The sequence below is a fragment of the Xiphias gladius genome, chromosome 22, assembly GCF_016859285.1.
Source record: "Xiphias gladius isolate SHS-SW01 ecotype Sanya breed wild chromosome 22, ASM1685928v1, whole genome shotgun sequence".
Lineage (NCBI taxonomy): Eukaryota > Metazoa > Chordata > Actinopteri > Istiophoriformes > Xiphiidae > Xiphias > Xiphias gladius.
The window spans coordinates 15499726-15514416 of record NC_053421.1 but is presented as its reverse complement, the minus strand read 5'-3'; the positions used below and the strand labels follow the sequence as shown (position 1 = coordinate 15514416).

Sequence of the window (14691 nt, the reverse complement as noted above, 5' to 3'; positions counted from 1 at the left end):
AAACAGAAGAAAATCTATGTTGATTTGAAATGGTACCAAAAGGAATAAAAAAAAAAAAAAGAAGCTGTTAGCTTCTCTCTGATCTTTTTAACTCTGGAACAATCAGCCTAAACTTGACAAAACAAAGGCCCCTCTGGATTCACCACACACCTACCATGGGGTTTTGGTCACCACCTTATCTCTGCAGCCCACCAGCCGTTCTCTGACAGCTCATTCCTCCCAATACAGAGCTCTCAAGCAACAGAGCAAACCCAAATCAGAAACCCATGTTTAATTTTCATCTGCGGGATAACTTCATCAGAGGCTGGTTTGTCAGGAGCACACATCATCACATTCATCCTTTTTGTTTGCTTTGGAAACCACGCAGTCATGATGAATCTTTTCTGATCGCTGGTACCCTCTAAAGGAGACACACTGGGGTCTCATTTGCTGCATCTGAAAGTTACCACCTTAGTAACAGTAATCATATTACATCTGCGCATTACCGTACTATGATGATGCCCCTTAGTCTTTGCTAGCTCACTACTGAAATGCAGAACAACACTTTCTTGGATGGGAAAGAGAAATCCTGACATAAAAGGAGCGAGGGGATCAGAAATCTGCAGAAAACAATATTCTCCTAATGCTTTGGTCACAGTGAAATCCTTTATAGATTTCATATGTGTTTACTTTGACAGTAGTAACAAGCCGATGCTATTTATCCGAAGGGAGAAATTCAACCTCATGAAATGATTCAGTGTTATATGACTGTATTTCCACATTTTGGGAAAGGCACTAGATGAGAAGATAGATACGACTCTCATATCTGTCAGTTAAATATGAAGCTACAGTCCGCAGCTTGTTAGCTTAGCATAAAGGAATAGCTAGCTTGACAACAAAAATCTGCCTAACAGCACCTTCCCAGCTAACTAATTAACACATTATACCTGATTTCTTTAATCTGTACAAAAACACAATCAAACTTTGCCTGGCCAGGAGATAAAGACAGATTAAGTACTCTCTTCATTCTCTCATCAATGGTGATTCATTCTTTTCAGTATGCAAACTTCTTGAAATGATGGTCACACCATCAACAACACTAAATGGGCTCCGCTTGGGGGAGAAATAAGAGATCATTTTCTTCAAGTGGCTGCAATCAGTGGAAGAGCAGAAGTAATAATGCTGCCTCAGTCTGAATCAGCTTCTTATCCAAGTCAGAAGAGTTATTATGGTGGGTAGAACATGGGCAGGGGCACAAGAAACAGTCAATCCTGGAAGTCGCTCTCTTTTCCCCTGTGAAAGACTGTCCCTTTTATCCAGTGGAGGAATTAATTGGCTTCTCCAACCATTACTTCTGCCCTCTATTCTTTCCCAAACAGACCTGAATACTGTAACAGTGTGAGTAGGGCAAAAAAAAAAAAAAAAAAATCTCTCTTCTTATATCCATCTGCAGACTCGGGGCACCACAGAAGTGTCTAGAAGTCTTAAGATATATTCTTCAAGCAGCATGGCAGCACCCAGCAAGCCATTAGCCCAGAGGACTGACACAGTGACAAAACTGGCTTCATCCCAAAATGAGATCTATTATTCATTAGTACATCTCCTGACCAAGCAGGGTAATGTTTTCCAGCCCACGTTTGTTTGAGTGTGTGTGTGTGTGTGTCTGTGTGTGTGTGTGTGTGCGTGCGTGTGCGTGCGGCCACACCTTCTCTGAAAGAGACGCAAGGACGGTAACACCTGCTCCCGACTTGCTTGAGTCGGCAACACTGCTACCTGTAATTTTCAAGAGCACAAACTAGAGTTTGAAGCTTTCTCTAATCCCCACATTCACACTGTGAGAAAATGCCTGCGACTATGATCGTAACATTAAGAGAGAGACAGATAAAGTCCTTTCTCGCTAACTTCCTGCTAAATAGGACGTCTTTTCATTCATGTCTTCTTTTGTCTGACATATGACAGGCTCTGTATTACACACTCCAAACCAACGCCACACCGCATCCTGTTAATCAACCACATCCTCAATCCTCCCTCCCTCTATCTCCTTCTCTTGTCTGCTCTGAGTGTGGTAGAGGTCCTCTCCTTTGTTACAGTCACACTGTGGGGGAGCCTGACAGCCTCATAACTCAACACCAGCTCATTAGGACGCAAACACTCACTGACAAAAGAGTGGGGGGAAAAAAAAAAACATGGACGTGTTAAACTTCATGGTACAAAGTGCTGTTCGCGCTGTGTCCTGTGACTTGCTTGACAGGACGATCCAGTCCCGAAAAGCGGAAAGAACATCTGCACTGCCACAAGCAATCCCTCAGTCCTTCCAGTGCAGGCATATTTAGACACGGCATTGTCTTCCACTACCTTTCATTTATGAACAGACAGAGATGAACTGGTTGAATGAGAGGAGTTACCACATCCTGTGAGATTTACCTCATGCCTGAACTCTGACAGGAACATCAGTAAAGCATTCTCACTGGAGGATGGATGAGCCTACAGCATGATTCCCTCTGTGTTATAGTACACCATAGCAGATAGACTGTCACAGCACCAGAGGCTGACTCGAACTGTAGCTTCCTTAAAGTGACAAAAAGGGTGGGAAGCCAAGGCTGCACTGAATTTTCATCTCTGTGTTTTTGTGCTTTGACTGCAGTTGTGCTTTGAAGTTGGTCTTTTTTTTCTATTTGTAGAGGTTTATTGACCTAATTTACTGTAGAGCCTGAATTTCACAATATGATCATAACAAGAGAAACACCCTTTTTTCTTGCTGGATTTTACAGACAGTCATAGAACAACCAGAGTTACCACCTCGCGGATGTATGCCTCCGCCAACCAGTCAAGTTGCAGTTTACATCCATGTCTTTCCACACTCTTATGACCAAAAACGTCATTTTAACCAGTTCATGCTTGAGTCCAAGTGGACATTTGCGCCAGATGTAATGAAATTCCCTCCAGGTGTTCCTGAGATCACGCGTTCACGGGAATGGGACGGAGGCTCAAAAACCAAAGTATTGGGTACATTAAAATTCAACCTGAGGACAGTGCTAGCTTAAGTTATTGGATCACCAAAGTTTTTTAAATTTATCCTCTTGGGACCTTGAATATCTGTAGCAAATTTCACAGTAATCCACTGGCCACCGTGATTGTGTAGGTATTTGTTGTGGAGCTAATCATTTACTGTAAATATGACAACCACGATCCATTTCTGACTTGCAAAAATATGTCCAAATCTGGGAAAAAAAACATCAAAGATTAATTGAAAATATTATTTCAAGACTTAAAGTCTGCATTATTTAAGCACATCAGAGCTTTCATCCTTTAACATGGTGAACGTTCTGAATAATTTAATCCTGCAAACCAAGAGAATGACCATGGGCATATGGAGGAGTTGAGGAGTATGGAGTGTGCTATTGTTTTTAAGTTAAAAGTATCTCATAGTGCCTTCGTCGTTGTTAAAATTTCATGCTGATATCTGGCAGTTTCTGAGGGAGTTAGCACATCAGCCCTGCAGCTTCCTTCAGCCTCTCTGGTGCCTGGAGGAGGCTGAAGACAAGAGCAGCAACCTGCCATTAAATAACAATATCACTAATGAGATAGGCTAATTCATTTGATCATTTGTCATTTGATTGGAAAACAATCGGATACACAAAATTACGTAAGATAAAGAAAGCCATTAATGCCCTCATTCCTTTAATACAAGTGAAACTCTAATGATATAATTTGTTATTTTCTCGTTGCTACTAAATGGGAAAAAATAGATCTTTCGAATTAAACTTCAAATGTAAGAAAATGCACACAGGGTCAGTAACTTTGGTGTCTGTATTGTACGCCTAAAACCACATATACCTGTTCAGATTTAACACCACACGAATAATTTATGGAGGCCTGACTGCCCACACAAAACGAGCCAACACCTGCCACATGCACCACATGCACGTGATACTCACTACACCTGCTCTGTTGGTCCTGTTTGTCCACTTCCTATATTATTCATCTACTGGTTAGTGGATTTTCCTAAAAGTATTTTTTATTTTTTTTATTTTTTAGCACAGACCCTGGAGCAACACGGCACAGGTCACTGTATGACTCACGTATCAACACATCATTTAGGTGACACGGGATGCAAGTGACTTAAACTTGTGCTTATACAGCTCTAATGTATGGACTCAGCACATAATACATGATAGATGAAGATAGTGGAATCTCGTAGATTATAGGTTGTGCACATTTATATAAAGATTCAGCTTGTCGCCGGGGGAAAAAAACATCACCATCGAGGTGACCCCATGCAATGCAGTGCCCCACTGCTGTTTTAACTAGATGTCTTTCACAGGCAGGGTGTTTATCTTTCCTTCTGCTGCATTCCACAGATTGTATTGATTCCTCTCCCTCTCCCAGTCTCCCAGTTTTTGACTGCAATCACTAATTTAGGCGTAATAGGAGCAAAAAAAAAAAAACAAAACAAAACAAAAAAAACCTCAGGAGCTGCAAGAGTGACCCATTGGCTGCCAAACAAACCTCAGTCCCCCTTTGAACAACAAAGCTGTGACAGTGGAAGAAGAGAAACAGTCTACATGCTGAATTTTACAACCTCTCAAGCACTTATTAAAGGTCAAGTCTACAGCCTTTTCAAATTTATTGTCAACACTGATTTTGTCCTTCACCTGTGCACCAGTCTGAGGCAGGGTGTGCAAAGCCTTCTTCGTGCCACGTCAGGACAGAGATTTTTAGAGAAATTCTCAGTGGCCCCTATTTAGCCGCGTTTGGACACACACACACACACACACACACACACACACACACACTGCCCAAGCAGCACCTGAAAAGCCTCCACTGTTGCACTGTTGATACAGCTCCCAAAAGAGCTGAGGCGACACTGCGTGAGTCGTAAAATTATAGCGACCCTGTAATGTGAACCATAGTAATATTTTACCAAACAAAACCGCTTTGACTCACCAGACCCTTTAGGATTACCGTAGACATTTGACTGGAAAGCTTTGGCACAAGCCCCATATTCAGTACGAGAATCACTATTATTATGCTGGATTTACACAGAATTTTAATAATCAGAGAATGTGGTGATTACTGGCATGCCTGTTCTCCTACATCTGCCGTCCACATAGTAAAAAAGAAATGTGATAAAAATTATTCATATTCCTGTTTTTGCTTTAAGGCTGTGTGGTGAGTATGAGACGCTGAGCTCAAAACCCTGATTAAATCTGAAAATGGCTCCTATCTGTGTTCAGCCACACACACTCTCACACACACACACACACACACACACACACACACACACACACACACACACACACACACACACACACACACACACACACACACACACACACACACACACACACACACACACACACACACACACACACACACACACACACCTACATCCACTCAGCACTAGAGACACAGCCACTCACACAGACACAGTATTCATAGTTTTGGTTTCTGACTGGGCTATACTGATAGCTTCCTCCTCCTATAGCCGAGGTCTACAGTACATTAGGTTCATATGGAAACAGCAGACTATCATTCCTCAACTTGTCTTTACTTGTCTAGAGGAAGAAAGCAGGGGGGCTTAGAGTTTCCATGGAGACTGAAAGGATCTATGGGTGTTTATCGTCTGAATCACATGCAACGATCGCAACCTAAACAAGAGTCCGGCGAAAACTGCTTAGATAACCCCACCGGCGTTTTGTCTCGGGGTTCAAAAATGGGCTGCCTGCCTTTAAAATGTGGTTTTACTGTCGGCGTACAAGAGAGCACTCCTGGGGAGATTTTCACAGCCCCCTCTGTGTAGGCGCTGCGAAATGTTTAAGTTCGGTGCCGGTTCCGGGAGCTTCAAAAACTGAACTTTAAGGGCGCCGGACACATCCAACCGAGCCTACCCCCCCCCCCCCCAGAGAGGGAGGACAAGTCTTGCGTTCGGCGCTGTGAAATAAAAGACTTCAGGTACCTGGTGAAAGACCGCAAGAAAAACAAAAACAAAAAAAAAACCGCACTCACCTTGACAGAGATACAGAGGAATTTGAAGAGCTTGGGAACAGTTGGGCAAATATTTACGTAAAGGAGATTACACACGGCCGATGGGATATTTCTCAAATGACAGCCTGAACCAAGCCTGCTCCAGTCTGGCGTGCGCACACACACACACAGACACACACGCGCCGTCCGCACTCTGCCCGCTCTGAGGCAGCATCAGTTTCTCCACCGCTGCCTGGTGGTGGTGGAGGTGGTGGTGGAGGAGGGAGGGAGGGAGGGAGGGAGGGAGGCGCTGAGCGAACGGCTGGGGCCGGGTCCACACCACACGCAGAAGTGCGCCCGGCGTCAGCGTGAAGGGGGCGGGGTTTGTGTCGCTGACAGCATCTCTTCCGTGACGCGTTTAAGGAGGAAACCCCAAAAAAGCCAAGGACAAACAGCGGGGAGCCAAACCCATCGCTCTGAAAATGAGTCGTCGTGGGGGCTTTTGATTCTCGCGTGGTTGCAAATCTATTTTAGTCCGACATTCTCGTGTACAGGTGCAGGTCGCCTCAGAGCAGGAAGGTTCACAAGCCCGGTTCGGCCGGGTTGGGGTTGGGGCGGGGGGGCTTTCTCTGTGGAGTTTGCATGACCCCCCCCCCCCCTGTGCCTGTGTGGCTTACCTCTTCCTCCGGGTAATCCGGCCTCCTCCCGCCGACATGCAGGTTAGGTTAACTGGCGACTCTAAGTAGCCGTGAATGTGAGCCTGGCTGGTTGCTCGTCTTCAAGTGTCAGGCCGGTGATAGGCTGGCTGGCTGTCCCGGGGTGCACCCCGTCTCCCGCCCAGTGTCGGCGGAGAAAGCCCCCCCCCGGACGATCAGTAGCAAAGGTAACGGATGGAGTCTCGTGTCCGTTTGTAGACGAGGAGCGGAATTATTACTGTATGTTTTGCTAACTATGGGGGATGGTGGAAAATTGGGTCGAACTCACCACCACGACAAGATAACCGGTATCAGAAAACAAAGAACTTAACTTAGAATGATGAATGACAGGATTTTAAAATGATGGCATACCGCCACCTGCTGGGAAAATAGCGGAATCGCAGATTTCGGTCGTGCTCATGGCATAATAAAGGAAGCAGAGCCAAAAGAACGGCATCTTCTGCAAAAACAGCGGGGACCTAAAAGGACGAGATTTGGCCTAATGGGTGACTAAGCAGGTTTGAACATTTATATGACCCTGAATGTGACATGAGTGCAGGTTTTTCGAAAATGCAGGTTTGTTACACGTGCACAACAGAAAGAAAAACAAAAACAAAAAAAAAACCGCACTCACCTTGACAGAGATACAGAGGAATTTGAAGAGCTTGGGAACAGTTGGGCAAATATTTACGTAAAGGAGATTACACACGGCCGATGGGATATTTCTCAAATGATAGCCTGAACCAAGCCTGCTCCAGTCTGGCGCACACACACACACACGCGCGCCGTCCGCACTCTCTGCCCGCTCTGAGGCAGCATCAGTTTCTCCACCGCTGCCTGGTGGTGGAGGTGGTGGTGGTGGAGGAGGAGGGAGGGAGGGAGGGAGGGAGGCGCTGAGCGAACGGCCGGGGCCGGCTCCACACCACACGCAGAAGTGCGCCCGGCGTCAGCGTGAAGGGGGCGGGGTTTGTGTCGCTGACAGCATCTCTTCCGTGACGCGTTTAAGGAGGAAACCCCAAAAAAGCCAAGGACAAACAGCGGGGAGCCAAACCCATCGCTCTGAAAATGAGTCGTCGTGGGGGCTTTTGATTCTCGCGTGGTTGCAAATCTATTTTAGTCCGACATTCTCGTGTACAGGTGCAGGTCGCCTCAGAGCAGGAAGGTTCACAAGCCCGGGGTTGGGGCGGGGGGGCTTTCTCTGTGGAGTTTGCATGACCCCCCCCCCCCCTGTGCCTGTGTGGCTTACCTCTTCCTCCGGGTAATCCGGCCTCCTCCCGCCGACATGCAGGTTAGGTTAACTGGCGACTCTAAGTAGCCGTGAATGTGAGCCTGGCTGGTTGCTCGTCTTCAAGTGTCAGGCCGGTGATAGACTGGCTGGCTGTCCCGGGGTGCACCCCGTCTCTCGCCCAGTGTCGGCGGAGAAAGCCCCCCCCCCCCGGACGATCAGTAGCAAAGGTAACGGATCGTGTCCGTTTGTAGACGAGGAGCGGAATTATTACTGTATGTTTTGCTAACTATGGGGGATGGTGGAAAATTGGGTCGAACTCACCACCACGACAAGATAACCGGTATCAGAAAACAAAGAGTTTAACTTAGAATGATGAATGACAGGATTTTAAAATGGTGGCATATCGCCACCTGCTGGGCAAATAGCGGAATCGCAGATTTCGGTCGTGCTCATGGCATAATAAAGGAAGCAGAGCCAAAAGAACGGCATCTTCTGCAAAAACAGCGGGGACCTAAAAGGACGAGATTTGGCCTAATGGGTGACTAAGCAGGTTTGAACATTTATATGACCCTGAATGTGACATGAGTGCAGGTTTTTCGAAAATGCAGGTTTGTTACACGTGCACAACCGAAAGAAAAACAAAACAAAACAAAATAACAAGAAATATCTAAAATAAAAAAATATCTTGGTTTCCCCCAAGAAGTTGCCTTGTTAGAAATAACCTCACAGTTTGAGATTGTCTGAAATATTCAGCAAGAAAATTGCACAGGCCCATTTTTATTGGATTTTTTTTCTTTCTGAAAGTCTAAATGAGAGGCTGTTATATCACTCAAGGTTGCAGGCTTGCTGCTCAAGGACTTACTGTCACAAAACAAACCTTTCACAGCCAGTCATCCTGACTGCAACACACTTCAAAAAGGCTTTATTTTCCCTTTCACACTGGCGAAGGTTACTGTAATGCTTACAACACAGAGAGGTGGATTCTATAACACAGGCAGCACAGTGGTGGTAAACTCTGTAATTTTTTTTTGGAGGGGGGGGGCAGCTGCATACAAATGTTCTTCCCTTTCAAATTAGAAAGGTTACAGTAAAGAGCAAAGTATTCATTTGTGCAGCACTATGAATTTACTGCAAGAAGAATATTCCTTCTGTGTAAACTGTGAAGGGTTTGAAGGCTGTCTTTTAAATTTTGCCCCTACAACGAACTATGGCTTATGGGCGCCTTATATAAGACCATGATTGTATAACCCATCCTGAGCTCTAATGAATATTACAGACGGAATGTGGGGAACCAAAGAGCAAATTAACAATGTTTGCAAATTGGCCCGACTATTTACCATACATACAAAATGCTGAGCTCGTACTGAGTTAAATAAGCACTCTGGGAAGTTGCTTAAAAGAAATAATGAGTCACGGAATTAAGATCCAATTATTTTATTGTGAGCATATGACAAATCTCACGGCCTTTAAGCTCAGTCTTTAATTTGTGCCAACCAGTTCTTGGAAGCAAGTTATATCCATAATAATTTGACTCTAACAACTCACTGAATCTCAATTTTTTTAATATGAATTTGTGAATCCTAAAACAAAAAAATCTTACAATTAAGTTTTTAAAACTTCTAGTCTTTAGATGAAATGGAAATTTAAAAGAGGGGAAGTCAAACCACATAAATGTGTAATGTATATGCATGAGGTTATCCATGGAGGTAGTAGCAGTTGATCCCGTAGAAGTTGTGTTTTTTCCCTGTGACTACATTGTCCCTCGGGTTCACAGCAGCACGTGTGATCGAGCTAGTGAAGTTGTGATGGGCTTCTGACTTACTGAATGAATTTTGAAGGTCCAGAAGGCTGTTAGCTGCATTTTCTCCACCCATAGTCCCAGCTCTGTCCAGTGGGCGAATACCAGGGAGGACGGGAGGCCTCGGCAGGATGCAGGGGTTAGAGATACCCTGTGACAGCTCTCTGACCTCTGCTAGTTTCTTCTGTGCCGGAGCAGCCCTTGACGATAACTCAGTATATGAGTCAATACCTGCCTGGTCTTTGGCTACAGCTGACTTACTGTGGCTAGATGAATTTCTTTGAAATTGAAAATACTGCTTTTTGCTGCTTGGTTCATCACAGAGCTCAATCGGGCTTTTCTCTCTGTCGACATCTATCTCTCTCTGGGAAAGTGGTCGGTTGTAGAGGTCCCGGGGTCGCTCTGTGTCTGCGATCCAGGCAGTGTTAGCCTCTTGGCTGCTCCGTGACACGGATACTTGCAGAGGACTCTCATCGAACTGGACTCTGCCGTTTCCTCTGTCCCTATCCTCATACGCAGAGCTTTTGCACTCAGTTTGTTGTTGGTGTGATAATTCCTTGGACAGTTCAGCGCTCTGTGCTTCTGCGGAGCCAGTGCTGTTCTTGGATTGACTATGGCCCTTTGGTATTAAATCTGGGGCTTCATTATGCTCGGCTGTGATCTCTTGTGGCCTATGTTCGTTTAGAGTAGCTGTGGCAGTGCCTTGCTTTGGAGCTGAAGATGGATCTAGGAGTTCTGCATTAATGGGACTGCAGGTGCTCCCGCCCACATGGCTTCCCTGTCTTCTTCTGCATCCTTCTTTTGGTTTAGAGGGAACAAACACAGGATAGGACCTTTCTCTCTGTGGGGAAAAGAACTCATTCGGATTAGTGTAGCACACTGTAAATGTTAGTGTAAAAAGGTACACTGTTTGCTAGTATTTTACCAGTGGTGCAGTGTGTGAATTCATCCCAGTTAGGGTACTCATTTTTTCCTTGAAGTCATCTATCTTCAAAGGATTTGCTGGCCCAGATCCTTAAAAAATATCAATCAAATATTAATACCAGATTATTGATTATTGACTTCAAAATCACATAAATCCAATAACTGGACTATTTATGACTTTGCAGAGTAGACCCACTTTGCAAAGTCATAAATAGTCCATTAACTATACACCTAGTCTTCATAATATTCCCAATATACTGTACTCTGTGTTCTTGCATGTGCCTTTTCAGCTTCCTGCTAATTTACCCGTGTAGTGCATTTGGTAAGAGGTGATCCAGTGTGTCCTCTCCAAATTTTTCAACATGTTGCTTGTACGCTCGGATAACGTGAAATCCCAGTCACGGACTTTAGGGTTGGGCAGCACTGTCCTGGGAGGAGTGGGGTAGAACACTTGGTTCTCTCCCTTCAATGGCTTTTTCTGCTGGAAGAAGTTGTTGTAAGGTATTTCATGTAACGGTTAACTTCAATGACAATGTGAAGCCATATATTTTATTACTTACATCTGAGAAGCTGTGTTCTCTTATCCACATAACAGCCTTCTTTCTGTTTTTTATTGGTGTCGCCAAGATTTCATGTCTACATGGACCACCTTTGCATGAAAATAAAGACATCTTAAAGACCTTTCTGGAAATATCTCCTCTGATATCCCTCTTCCCACAATAGATTGCCCTGTTACCAATAGTTTTGCTCCGCAGAGTGACTTCCGGTGCACTATATGCGTTAAGGGGGCTGAGGTAAGGTTGGGAGGCAGCTCTGACTCCTGTCTCAGGGTCATCTGGAGAGCGGAAGGATGGGAACATGGCAAACCGAGAGATGTGGGATGAATAAGGATGTTCCTTTGGAGTTGCAATTTTTATAAATTTCTCCCTTTTTTGGTACAAGGAAATTAAACAAAGATGGAGTGTATCAGAGGCAGAAAGAGGAAAACTTAAATGCAAGTGGCAGGCATTGCACAAAGAAATCAGTCCATTATGTGCTTGTGCAAGTACTCACGCTATATTTATATCAGTTGGTTTTGGTATACTGAGGAAAGAAACAAAATACTCATTATTTTGTGTCACAACTGAGAAATTATTTTCATAGGATTTCAGCGAATTTGTTCATAGCTTAAAATGAATATATTTATCATAAATCAATGGCTACTCACAGCTGGTCATTGAGACGAACTTTACTTTTTTTTCTGCCAGTATTGCTATAATGCTGTTGACTGGTGCTATGCCTGTGAAGGTAAAATCACAATGAATTATAAGGCTAAATTTGATGTATCACATTTTTAATTCTGCAACAATTTTTTGACTTTTCTGTGGAGAATGTTTCTGAACTCACTCGGTTACGATGGCGCCTCCATAACCGCAGTGATAATGGCCATTTAAATCAGAGGGGATGCTGTGGTTTAGTGAAGACTTGGGCTCCATCTTGGTGCTGGAACTGTGACTCAGAATAAAGGAGGGCAAAGGGAGGATGAAACCCTGAGGAGGGAATAGTATGTGAGACAACAACAAAAACAAATTAAGCAAAATCTGTGGTGAAACCTTGTCTGCTAATCAGTGTTGTTGTTTCGTCTCATTGTTTTGTCATGAGTATTAATTCAGAACAATTAATCATGAATGTTGTTTTATTAGTCTGATGATTGAAGATTTTGACAGAGCCAAGACGGATATATATTTCATCAGGCGGTCCCTCACTGTCACACAACCAACCTGACTCATAGAGTAAATATTATGTTCACACAGGAGTATATAGCACTTTAGGTAGCATTACAGCACAAGTTATACAGTAGATAAAACTGCAATTATGTCCTGTTTTTCTCTGTTTACAAAGGAATTACAAAACAATTACTACTTAAAAAAAATATCACGAAATAGCAGTATAAAGGAAATCAACGGGATAGATTCTCTTTTACCGCCTTTTGTAAATGGCAAGAAATGAATCCAGAGAAGTTTCTTTTATCCTCCTGATGCAGATACCGGCAGCAGTCACCTCGGTCCAGATGGATAAGAGTGGAAACACTGAAGGTTTTGTTGATGGAACAGGACTCCCCTGTTTCCGCTTGTGGCCAGTGACTTGGGTTTGAATTCCTGGGACGGCCAGAGTGACGCTGTTAAAATAAACAATAGGATCAGAGTGACTGACACCTGATCCAGCCCACAGCACATAGTGTGTGAGCAGAGGTGTGGCTTAAAAAGCCTTTGTAGGACCAAACTAAACAGGGAAACAATATCACACAGCCATTTAGTTTGCTAAGTGCTTGTAACCTTTAAGAATAAGTTTGTCCCCCTTGTTTGGGCTTGCCAGCTACAGATCAAGATGTGCGGCTATTTCATGATTTCAGTATTTTTATATCCGGTGAGGAACCACTGCTCAGCATGCCTGTCATCCAGTCATCAAGTGTGGATCTGATAGTATTACATGTTCACAGTTTGATGAACTCATACAACTGAGCAAGGGGAGGAAGGAAAATCAAGCTGGCTCCGCCCAGCACATGCTGTCACCAGATACAAGCCGTGTGAAGGTGGTGTTTGGTTACAGGAGTCATGTTTCATTGTCTCCATTCCTATGCAAACATAAAAGCAGTTATACATCTGGCCCATGTGCCTTGGATAATGCCACAAAACTTGTTCAAAGTAAGTTTCAGGGACAATCTACAAGATTTCCACCTGTGAATCATCATGTTCTCATATTGATTTAGAAATTGTGGGTTTGTTTTATAGAACATTTTCTTCAACGATTTAGGGGCAGGCTAGACGTGTGCTCTCCATGGTGCTGTTACTCTGTCGTTGCTTTCTTCCTTGTCTTTGGTGAACAGGGCTAACTCGTAGCTCTAGACTATACATCAGAATCTGATGAAAGTTAAAATTAGTAAGAGTGACCATAATGAAAAACAATTCCCCATTTTGGAGGGGAAAAAAAGCTGTGTGCCAGGAGAGATCCTAAAACTTTTCTTATCAAAGGAGTCAAAAGATTTGTATTAATCCTCAAACTCCATTTGATGACACTTAAAAATTAAGGTACCCCATTGCGCCAGCCCATAGCGAGTGAAATAATAGGGAATTAAAACAATCCCTGGCTTTATCCAGGGACCCCATGAAGCCTGAGGGTCCCCAGTCCACATTATGGGATCAAATCAATTACAATCAACTATAACATTAAATATTAATGACAAAATGAGCTACTATAAAATTAAAAAAGACATCTCTGGGTATTACTTATTAATAGTTTACACTCAAAAATTCAGCTGAAATGCTTCACCGGGACTATGTGAGCGTGATTTGATGGGATTTGATTGGCAGTGATCAAACTACTAACCAGCTGTCATCAGATTCTGATTCAGATGTTGAGACAAATGTTGCTAATTCACAATTGAAGTAGTGGATAAGTACCCATCCACTTAAAACCAATGAGAAGGGCACAGAGGGAAAAAAATAAATACCAAAATCTTGTTTGAAAAAAACAAACAAAAACCTTTTCAAGGTCTTTAAAAGAAGAAACCTGAAAACTGCATCTAAATACCAGTTGTCAATCAACACACAGCCAAGACGTGTAATCAATGCAGCTGCCTGTCCATGGGGGTGACATGGACTGCTTTCCAAGCAGCAAACCTTGCCTTGTTTGTTGACCCCCACAAGACCCATATTCTGCATTCTGCTTTTTAATTGGGATTCCCAAGAGACCTTGTTCAGAGTCTCAGCAAAACACCCAAGTCCTATCAAGCAGCATGAGCTAAGTCCAGTAACCAATTACTCTGCTCTGCCCCAGCGGAACCGCCGCTCTCCAGATTACATTTCCTGCTGCTGCATTATGAATGTGCCACATCCTGCAGTGATTTCCCTAATATTAAGTTTTTGTGCAGATTCGGGTTGATGCTTAACGCCTACAGGAATTCAACTTAATCTGTAGTTATAGTTACCTCATCAATAACCTCAGAAATACCGTGAGAAATTAATTCACCTCTCTCTAGAGGAAAAATATGTGACACTGGTTATTTTTTCCAGTCATGTTGCAAATTGCCTGCCTAACCCCATGGGTCAAAAACCTGCTAG

General features: G+C 43.7%; 2 protein-coding genes across 13 annotated transcripts in view; both read right to left on the bottom strand.

Annotated features, from left to right (window-relative positions):
* Positions 1–7308, bottom strand: part of osbpl3b (oxysterol binding protein-like 3b) — a 31813-nt gene extending 24505 nt beyond the window's left edge. For 10 of the 12 annotated variants that reach the window (XM_040118538.1, XM_040118541.1, XM_040118544.1 and 7 more), the window contains exon 1: positions 5989–6166. The gene's annotated coding sequence lies outside the window, so the exon portion shown is untranslated. Of the gene's footprint in view, positions 1–5988; positions 6167–6623; positions 6708–7275 lie in introns of those variants that run through there. The other 2 variants (XM_040118539.1, XM_040118540.1) reach the window with 2 other exon arrangements.
* Positions 7309–9556: 2248 nt separating this feature from the next.
* On the bottom strand, positions 9557–12066 carry LOC120783976 (uncharacterized protein C7orf31 homolog). Its single transcript, XM_040117383.1, has 8 exons — positions 11978–12066; positions 11799–11870; positions 11645–11674; positions 11328–11518; positions 11152–11240; positions 10898–11072; positions 10593–10681; positions 9557–10508 (listed from the first exon to the last, which is right to left on the bottom strand). Exons 1-8 carry the CDS (start codon positions 12064–12066, stop codon positions 9564–9566), a joined length of 1680 nt encoding a protein of 559 aa, XP_039973317.1. The 3' UTR covers positions 9557–9563.
* Between the last annotated feature and the right edge of the window lie 2625 nt (positions 12067–14691).